General features: G+C 41.3%; 1 protein-coding gene across 4 annotated transcripts; it reads right to left on the bottom strand.

Moving 5' to 3' along the window:
* Positions 1 to 807: 807 nt before the first annotated feature.
* Positions 808 to 10,523, bottom strand: arpp19a (cAMP-regulated phosphoprotein 19a). Of its 4 annotated transcripts, none has more exons than XM_085968665.1 (3): positions 10,430 to 10,523; positions 5,404 to 5,526; positions 808 to 2,516 (listed from the first exon to the last, which is right to left on the bottom strand). In XM_085968665.1, exons 2-3 carry the CDS (start codon positions 5,521 to 5,523, stop codon positions 2,346 to 2,348), a joined length of 291 nt encoding a protein of 96 aa, XP_085824791.1. In that variant the 5' UTR covers positions 5,524 to 5,526; positions 10,430 to 10,523; the 3' UTR covers positions 808 to 2,345. The 4 variants fall into 4 exon arrangements, with proteins under 4 accessions (XP_085824791.1, XP_085824790.1, XP_085824792.1 ...); XM_085968664.1 differs by having other exon boundaries at positions 10,325 to 10,488; XM_085968666.1 differs by lacking the exon at positions 10,430 to 10,523 and adding an exon at positions 10,236 to 10,300.
* Between the last annotated feature and the right edge of the window lie 308 nt (positions 10,524 to 10,831).

The raw sequence follows: 10,831 nt of genomic DNA on the forward strand, positions 1-10,831 counted from the left end.
CACCTGGGAAGGTTACTGATGCAGATACTGAGAGTTCTGAGAATTGAACATAGAATGTGGGATTATGGCAAAATAGAGTTAATGTCTGAAATAGGGACTTTTCCTGTTCCAGTGTAAATAGGTCATCCCCTGGTACAATAGCAAAATACTGCAGATGCTAGAAATCTGAAACAACAGAAAATTATGGAAACTCAGCAGGCCAGGCAGCATCTGTGGAGAGAAACAGGCTTAACGTTTCAGGTCTGGTGAAGGGTCCCAAACCTGAAACGTTAACTGTTTCTCTCTCCACAGATGCTGCCTGACCTGCTGAGTGTTTCCAGCAGTTTCTATTGGTAATTCCCTGGGCCCGTTGATGCATTCAGTTCCCACTAATCTTAACATGCACTTGGATATTATGAAATAAAGGCTAGAATAAAACATTGGAAATTCAAAGACTTGTTTTTCTCTGCAACTGAAGGAAGCTACCAACATGGTATATTCAGCCTAAAACACTAAGCACCTAAACTACCCCCTTAATATCAGAGTTATATCACCTACCTTTCATATGCTCTTCCTCATTAAAGATTGGATTATTCTCCACACATCAGCATAGGATTTTTATACAAATGAGGGAGCAAATCCAAAGTCCCTCAAGAGCTTTTGTTCACAGTAGCCTCCACATCATAATATATTGTTGCTATGCTGTGGTAGAGCCACAATCCCATTTCTTAGTTCTTTGAAAGAGACAGCCTGCAGGGTGGAGGCTGCACTTGCACGAAGGAGGAATCAATTTTGTAAAGTACTGTTCAGAGGAATAAAACAGCACTGTTCTTTGAACATGTATAATTTAATACAAAATTTAAGGCAGACAAACTTACAATTGACTGGCAACATATCAAGATATTATAGCTAGCATTCAAGTTTTGAACTTTATTGCAATATACAACATACTACTCCCAACCTGCTGTCAAATCAGCCAGTCTTGCATCTTCACCAAATTCATCAGGTCAGTGAGAGCGCAACTTGATCAGCCAATAGATGATGCCTATTTGCCCTTGATGGTTAACCATTTGGAATGAATTGATGCAATTACTGTCCCAAACATGATCACTATCTAGACTGGTTGTAGATGTATATGGGAATTAGCCAATTTGGTACAACTGCAGGCAGATCAAATGAATCCAATTGGCAAATGTTAGCACAAGTCTGCGAGGATTGTATCCACATACACATTGAACAACGGATAGTGATTATTTGAACACTTGAGTATGTGAATTATTGTAAATGCTAACTTGAAGTGTTTGGAAGCAAGATTTCTTTCAAGGAGTACCTCAAGTCTCACTGCAACGTCCCCATCTGATGGCAGGTTAATAATTCCCACAGCTCTGTCGACTAGCCACAAAGTGGCTGATCTTCCTCAGTGATGTTTGGAGGACATGGAGCACCCTATTGTTTTACAGCACTGGAACTTCAACAGTGCAGAGAAGATTTCAATTGATTCTCTATACTCAAGATTTGGAGCAGATTTGGAGCAATCAGCTAATTACAAATAACTCCCCAGTACTTAAAGGCAGCAACAGCACATGTTGTGCAAAACTATTTTATTTACAAAAATGGCACAAAGTGACTGCACAGTCTATGCTCATGCACATTTCAATCACCTTGAATATACAACAGTCCTAACCTACCAATCTTTAGTGAATACCATTCAGTACTGCTAGAGGCACAAGTAGTTATAAATTGAAGTATGTCGAGGAGGGTTATATTGGAGTGGACAAATATTGTCCAATTAACAAACATTTAAATAGGTTTAAAGCTCTTTAAGCTTCTCAAGACTAGTTGAGGAATGGGCAGCTATCCTGGTTTTCAAACATGCTCTATGCATTTTTGTGTTAACATCCACAAGGATTGTTACTTGCAGTATTGAGATTAGTAATATACAAGAACATGGAAAAATAAAAATAATCAAGGCTAACCTAATTCAATCCAGACTTTACAGTAGCTTTATACTAATTTATGGGAAACTGGAAACAGTAAAAATGTAAAATACTTAATGTCACTACTTCTTGGGACTGCTTCTACATGAAGTTACTATATGTACATTTGTGCCTCAGTATCGTAGTCCACTACTTCCTATTTTTAACATCAAAGTCCTTGTCATCAGTGCATGGTTTATAGTTTATGAAATCCCAGGCTGGTCCTCAGTCTGTGTTTACAGGACTTTCTTGCAACAACAGCATTATACTGTAGTTATCTGCCAAGCTGTCAGTCATGTTGATGTAATGGCACAAGAAAAAAGCTAAAACACAGGAATTAATAGCAAGAAAGAGGAATGACAAGAGTTTTATGCATTCTTCATGGAGGTATCAGACAGCCAGTTTGCTAGCAACAAGAGAAGGTTTTCTCTGAGGCAGATCTTGCGGAGTGGGAATGTGTTCCCCAGTCACTTGGTTCTTGTCTGCTCCACTGTTTGACAGCTGCTTGTTCTTGATTTTAGCTTTAGCCATGTTGTAATCTCCTGAATCAAAGTACTTTGGCTGCAACATAAACAAAATTAGTTCACACTGAAGCAATCATTCTATTTTTAAAACTTGATCATAACTAGTTACAAGTTTAGCTTTTGATAGTCATAATTCGCAATACCTCACCATCAGCAATTTTAGCATGAGGTTTTGCACCGCAAAACACCCTATTGCAATTAGCTTTTACAAAAAAACTTCAATTAAAATGCTGCACATATATGCAAATAGAGATGGGTGAAAAGAGTAAAAAGACAAAAGAAATACACATTTTGATATAGCCCCTTTCATGTACACAGTGCATCCAAAACTACAACCAGCAAATTACCTTTTTTTGAAGTGCAGTCAGTTATTTAGGCAAACAGGAAAGGAAGAAGCTGGAGTTGTATTAGAAACAGTATAAAATCGCTTGTATGTGAAGATTAGCACTACAACATACAAATTTAAAGAGAAGTGATCCAATCAGAATCCCTTTGGATTAAATTGAGGCAGAGCAAAGGATCAGTCACATTACTGATAGTGTATTACAGACCAGACAGTATGAAGGAAATAGGCACATTTTTAAACAACGTAGAGGCATCAAGAGTTATAATTTCAATTACCCAAACAAACTGGGACAGTGAAAGTGTTTGGTTGTGAAAACAAAAGATGTTTTACATTCGTGTTCAGCATTATTTTTCTCAGTCATAACATTGCAACAGTAAGGAAAGAAGCATTGCTTGTTCTGGCTCCTAGCAAATAGGAGAGCATTTGGGAGAGAACAATGACCACAACACAATTGACTTAATAGAAGGAAAAGAAAAAAGGTTGAGGGAAAGGGAACATGACTGGGGGGTAAAAAATCTGGAGAGAAGAGGGATCTTGCCCAGGTTAAAATGGAGGGGAGGTCTAGCAAACAGACCCAGAGCTCAGCATGCTCAAATCAGAGATGGACGTGTACAAATCAAGTGCATCCAGTAAGAAAGAGCATATAGTAGGCTGGGGCCCGATGGATTGAAGGGGCTGTTAAAGCAAAATTCAAAAGTTAAAAAGCATTGATTACAGGGCACATATGGCAAATATTAAAGCTCCAAAAGGCAGCTGGGGGAGGAGAGAGAGAGAAACTGAGTTTAAAAAAAAGTATGATCAAAAAATGCTTTATTTAGACACATTAGCAGTAAGAGGAGAATCAAAGTAAGGTAGAGTCACCAAGCGATGAAGGAGAAAAGTTTTAGTGTTAGATGAGGGATGGCGAAAATACTTCAGCTCAGTTTTCACAGAGGTTGATATTGTAATTGTACCAGCAAAGGTGGGTGTGGAACAGTTATTCAAAGACAAATGATATTAAAGTTACTCAAACTTAAAGATAGATAAATAACAGGATTTACATCCAAGGATCCCAAAGGAAACTAGGGAAGAGAGGCGAACAATTTTCTAAAGTTCTTTGGAAAGGAAAATTGTGCTAGAGAACTCGAGGGTGGCAAATGTAACACCCCTACTCAAAACAAAATGGTAAACTAGAGTAAAATACAAGATGAAATTACAAAGTACATGCTAAATGGTCATTCTGTAGTTCGGAGCACCCCACAAGGTACAAGAGAAATAGTGTAGGTTCACTAGGATGTCACCAGAAAGGAGGAGTTAGTTTTGAAGTGACTGAGAAGCGAGGGTCTCAATCTCTCCACCAAGCGGAGACGCTTAAGAGATGAGAGGTCCTCAAGGTGAGGGACGACAAGGTCATGAACGACATAGTTTCCAAAGGTGAGAGAAAGACGGTAAATGGGAAGGCACAACTTCAAGTTAACCACAAAAAATTTTAAAGGAGGTTAGAAAAAAAGTGGAAGTGATTAAAATGTGGAACACTATCACACAGGATTTAGACAATTACTGGAAAAGGGGGAATACCAACAGGTATTATTTTACCTGATTCTACCAACATTTATTCTATGCCTGGGAAAGTCAAAGTTTCCCAAGGCACAGACCAACAGCTCCTTGAAATGGACCATTTTGGCAGTCCCAAAAATAAGTATTTCCCTGGGTAGAGAGGTGTCAGCTATTAGATGCAGGATTTAGTCTTTTTAACATTGTTTCAACATGATGGCCTTCCAGCAAATATGGGAAGTGAATATTTTTGCTGATCATCATCCAATACCAGTAGACAACAGACCAAGCAGAGTTCTGGCAGCTCAGAAGAATCCATAGCCTTCATCCTTGAAGTCAGGCATCTGCATCAACCAAAGGTAGTGTTACACTGTCAGACAGACCAGCATCAGTAGACCAGCTGAGACACCAGAGTTAGACTGCTGGATTTAGCACTCAGAGGATCTTGGTGCATGTGTCCTTACATGCCTGCAGTGTTCTGCTGCCCAACCACCTAACTTTGAGTTGTCAGGAGACAAACTGTTGTAATAAAGTGCTCAGACCATCACAATACTGGACCATTTAGTGTGCCTTTGCACTGTGCTGGAGTTACACCAATGATGAGGATTCACTAAAAACATTTTTTTTAAAACTTCTGGGAAGCAAAGAGCCACAGAATTTAGAAAAAAACTGTTAAGACAGGTACAATAGTGCAGCCACCGATAGAAAAAAAACAAGAACGCAGCTCCTTCTATACAATGCTAAGCAGAGTTGCTGGTCCTAGTGTCCTTTCTCTGAAGGCAGAAGTCACTCAGATTCAAGTTCTCCAATAACCTTAGTTTAGCAGATTCCCACTTGCAGATAAATTGCTTGCTATCTTGTCAACTATGTACCAAGAAATTGCACTCCAATAACCATATGGCTTTAAAGACATCCATATTTGATATATGGTTAAAAATGCTATAATTAGGTATACATGCCGAGTATATATAAAGCATTTTTAAAAATCTGAAAGCACCTGCAAGGTTTAACAGATGTAGTAAAATTACTTCCTACAAATACTTACATCCTTCTGTAATCGTTTCCTCAAAAATTCTGACCCACCAGGTTTCTGTCCCAACTTCGGATACTTTAACTTCAATTTCGCTTCCTCAGCCTTTTCGGGACTGATTACCGTGTCATCCATTTCCTGAAAAGCCAATAGATTAGGAAACGTAAGAGAATATATAGTTCAAATGCCATTTGATCATAACTCTTGCTGTAACTTACTGAAATTGTTCAGTACCTGTTCAACATTGAAACATTCTGTATGTTTTATTGCCATCTGTATGTTACATACTGTTCACAATTAAAGCACACACTCAATTTCAAAATTCTCATCCTTGTTTTCAATGGCCTCACCCCCCCCCAGCTCTAAACTCCTCAGCCTCACAACCTACCCCCTGAGATATCTGCACTCCTCAAATTCTGCCCTCTTGAGCATCCATTATAACCGCTCAACCATCGGTGGCCGTGCCTTTACCTGCCTAGGCCCAAAGCTCTGGAACGCCCTCCCTAAACCTCCCTGCTTCTCTCTCCTCCTATAAGACGCTCCTTAAAACCTACCTCTTTGACCAAGCTTTTGGTCACCTGCCCTAATTCCTTAGGTGGCTCGGTGTCAGTTTTTTGTCTTATAACGCTCCTGTGAAACACCGCGGGACATTTTACTACCTTAAAAAGTGCTATATAAATACAAGTTGCTGTTGTTGTTGTTCAGGGATTTGAGAACTATTCCTACAGAATTATGAATTCTAGTAACAAAATACTGTACCAGGTGGAAAAAACTGAAATATCTGCAATTCAGAGATTGAGATGTTCAGTCTCAAAGTGAACGAGTTAAAAAGATTTGACAAATCAAAATCTGGACTTAATTTTGGTCAGGGGTGGGACAGAAAGTACCAAGTTCAATATATACAACATTGCTCTATTTTGCTCTTCCTCCCTTACTGACTCTAAACCATCAGATTCCACATCCATTACCAGGACATCAGGCTTTACAAGTTCACCATATAACCTTATATTGTTTCTTCATGTAACCTTCAGCAAACTGGTCTCATCTTCCTCCACATTCGCTGGAGAAAGACCATAGTGAGCTTATTTGCTCTGATCACTGTACTGCACACTGCCTGAAAAACTGGGTCAGACTGCAGATGGATGATAACAAGCCGCTAGTCTTGCTTAGTAAGCCCATATCTAAAATGACAGCTCTGGCAAGGTAGCAGCTGTGCTATTGTATTAGCTTGAAGTTTAATTTTTAACATACAGAAGTGGCAGAGCATCCAGCAACATTCGGATTCTGCCAGTAATTGGGGCATTCTGCACAGCAGACCATTTCAATGTTACCAAACTGATCTTCAGCTGTTTACAGAAGTAAAGAAAAACAGGTCATTGATGTTCCACAAATCAATAGTAACAGCTCAATTCACAGCAGTCCTAAAATAAGGGAGGAGGACGGGTTCAAATTTAATTGAAAATGCAAAAAAAACCAAACGAAATAAATGGAGTCCAGCTTGAAATGTCATTCAAATGACTTATATTTTACAAAGCTAGCTGTCCTATAAGTGGCTCCAAGCATCTAATTTTAATTAATATAAAGCACAAAGTAAATCTGGCTACAAAACAGAGAACAGTAGAGGTCAAAGGCAATGTTCCCTGTAATTTGTTTTGTGCGCCGGCCCCCTTTAACTGGCTGCGCAGCCCATTCAATTCTTCACGCCTGCGCGTTTATTTCCATTGAAAAGCTGGTGAGCGGCCTTGCGCAGGACCATTGGTTAAAAGTACTTACTCATTCTGGCAGGGGGTGGGAAGTGGTGTTCGACAGGGATTGATGCTGGGGCCACTGCACCATTTACATGAATGATTTGGACTCGGAAATCAGAAGTACAATACCAAAATTTGCAGACACCAAATTGGGGGTATAGTTGATACTGAGGAAGACTGCGACAAAATACAAGACGACATAAACAAACTTAGAGAATGGTCATGTAAATAGCAAATGAATTTCAATATAAAGTGTGAGGTGGTGCATTTTGGTAGGAGGACTAAGGAGGTCAGCTACTCCATGGAAAAGAGGCTACATTTTTTTTTAGAGACAATAATACAGGACAAAATTAATTGGCACTTGGAAAAATATAGGTTAATAAATGAAAGCCAGCACGGATTTGTTAAAGGCAAGTTGTGTTTGACTAACTTGATTGAGTTCTTTGATGTGTAACAGAAAGGGTTGATGATGGTAGTGCGGTTTGTGTATGTGACCTTCATAAGGTGTTTGATAAAGTACCATATAACAGACTAGTTAGCAAAATTGAAACCCAATTAAAGGGGCAGTGGCTGCTTGGAAACAAAGTTGACCAAGGGACAGAAAGCAGAGTGTAGCGGTGAGCAGTTTTTTTTCCAGACTGGAGGGAAATATGCAGTGGTGTCTCCCTGGGGTCGGTGTTGGGGCCAGGTATGCAGATGGCACGAAACTTGGAAACATAGTAAACAGTGAGCAAGATAGCAACAGACTTCAGGAGGACATAGACAACTGATGAAATGGGCAGATACATGGCAGATGAAATTTAACACAGAAGTGTGAAGTGATTCCATTTGGTAGGTAGAATGAGGAAAGGCAATATAAACTTTTATAAAATTTTAAAGGGGTGCAGGGAGAGAGATCTGGGGGTGCACACAAGAGTCTTTGAAGGCTGTTAAAAAGGCATAGAATACAAAAGCAAGGAAGCTATGCTAAACCTTTATAAAATACTGGTTAGGCTCCAACTGGAGTATTGTGTTCAATTCTGGGCATCATACTTTAGGAAGGATGTCAAGATGTTAGAGGAGGCAGAAGAGATTAACTAAAATGGTACCAGGGAGGAAAGACTTCAGTTATGTGGAGAGATTAGAGAAGCTGGGGATCTCAGAGCAGAGAAGGAGGAGGGGAGATTTGATAGAGGTGTTCAAAATCATGAAGGGTTTCGAGAGTAAACTGTTTCCAGTGGCAGAAGGGCTGGTAACCAGAGGACACAGATTTAAGGTAATTGGCAAAAGAACCAGAGGTGACATGAGGACAATATATAAACACGAGTTATGAAGATCTGGAATGCACTGCCTGAAATGGTGTTGGAAGCAAGTTAATAACTTTCAAAAGGGAATTTGATGAATACTTGGGAGGGAAAGTTGGCATGGCAATGAGGAAAGAGCCGGGAAGTCAAAGAGCTTTTTCAAAGAGCCAACACTGGCACCATGGGCTGCATGGCCTCCTACTGTGCAAATGGATCTAGGGATAGATTCACAAATTGTTAAAAGTATTAATGTTGGTTAACAAAGCTAGAAAAAGTGCAAATAAAGCAGTGGGGGTCATGTCTATAGAAATATAATATCTCTACTTTTGAATTCTGTTAAACTTGTATAGCACCTTGGATTAGACCGCACTTGGAATATTGTGCACAGTTCTGGTCTCCATATTGTAGAAAGGATAGAGGAGAAAGTGCAAAAAAGATTTACAAGGACGTTACCAGAACTGAGGGTACAATTACAGTATAAGGAAAGATTAAACAGACTGCTACTCTTTTTTCCAGAAAAAAATGACTGAAAGTTGACCCAATAGGGGTCTTTAAAATTATGAAGGGGCTCGATGGAGTAGATGTAGAGATGATGTTTTCACTTGTGGTAGAGTCCAAAACTAGGGGCCATAAATACAAGACAGTCACTAATAAATCCAATAAGGATGTCAGGAGAAACTTCTTCACCCAGAGTAGAACTTGCTGCATGTAATGGTCGAGGTGAATAGCATAGATGCATTTAAAGGGGAAAACTAGACAAGAACATGAGGGAGAAAGGAATAGAAGGACCTGTTGACACGAGTGAGATGAAGTAAGGTGGGAAGAGGCTCATGTTGAGCATAAACACCAGCATAGACCAGTTGGGCCAAAAGAATTTTACAGCACAGAAACAAGTCAATGTAGACAGGGTTAATAACAATAGAAATGCTTTCATGCCACCAAAGCAACATTAAGTTTTGTGCATTACTAAAACACTGTACAATTACATTAACCAACAGAATGCATTCCTTAATTTGCCCCATTCAGGATGGTAGCAGTGCAAGAGAAAGGGTGTATTCACCCTATAACTAGTGCCAGGCCAAAGTGATTTAATATCACACCAACCCTGCAGTTATAGTGTAACGGCAGCCTGAATCCAGAATTGGGACCAGCCCAATTTGGGGTGAGAAGGAGCAAGAAAAGGGTACAGTTAAAGTCAAAACCACTTCAAACAGACACTAAACTTTAGTATGAATGCCTCAGCAAAATCAGGACCTGTAGTCACAACTGTCCCTCAGCTCAGCGGATACAGTAAATAAAATTTAAAAAATCGACACATATGCAAGCTTCAATGCTTCCAATTAGGAATAGGCTGTGTTGTGCCGCAGGAGATAGACGCAGCAGAAATAATGCAACCTCCCTACAGATGGCCAGTGTTACCATGGTCAGTGGCAGCACTGGGACACACACACTGGGGGGCCATTCAATCACTGGCTCACATGTCCTCCAACAGCTGCATTCACTGGCGCATTGTGCACCAAAGGCGTCCCGGGACTGGGAGCAAACCGCTGCAATGGCACCCGTAATCCCCTTGGGGAAGGGGTTCAGAGAGATGCAGGTTGGGACCAGCAGGAGCTGCAATGGGCTCTTTCTGCAATGCTGCCGGCCTCCCAAGAGACTAGGCAGAACCGGAGCGCCGGCAGGCTGGGAATTGAGCGGGGGAAGAGGGGATAGAGCGGCTGTTCAATCTCTTCCCCGCGGAGGAGAGAGGGCCAGCCTCGCACAGGCCGCTTTCCCCACTCCCTCGCTCTCTCTCAATATGAAGCGATGGCCGCACCGTGTGTGGGCTTCGATCGAGGCCGACTTTTCAAGCAGGCTGTAAAACCCGCCGCTCCCGCTGGACTGAAGGCTCCCGATCCGCCTCACCTGCCGCTCTTCGGCCGAAGGTTGCTCCGACCGCTTCACCGCCTCGTATCTCAACGACATTTCTCGCCGAATTCAAACAGCGCGAGCTGGTTAACTGGGCCTCACCGGAGCCGTATCCCTCCGCACTGCTGCCACTCCGCCTCCGCCTGGGGGTGTGGGCGCGCGCGCAGCCGCTCACTCTCCCGCCCCCTCCGCATTTGTGACGTCATCCTGTTTCCGCAAAATACCCCAAACGATTTTTTTCCCCTCTCTCTCCTAATTCCACCGGAAAAAATATTTTAAAAAAAATGTCATTCGCCTTCTCCGATTGACTTTTTTTTGATTAACTTTTTATTTATTTGGGCACCCGCCGCCCTCCGGTGACGTCGCGCGCGTTGGATTCTGGGACTTGTAGTTTTCTCTCCTCTTAAAGCGCTCCCCACCCATCACCTTTCAGTGACCAGCTTGCATCTACTTTTGGCAAACCTCACAATTTCTTTGCCCATGAGAGTGTCACGAAGAAGCAAC

The sequence above is a fragment of the Somniosus microcephalus genome, chromosome 27, assembly GCF_052327205.1.
Source record: "Somniosus microcephalus isolate GS21.2 chromosome 27, FLI_Smic_1.0, whole genome shotgun sequence".
Lineage (NCBI taxonomy): Eukaryota > Metazoa > Chordata > Chondrichthyes > Squaliformes > Somniosidae > Somniosus > Somniosus microcephalus.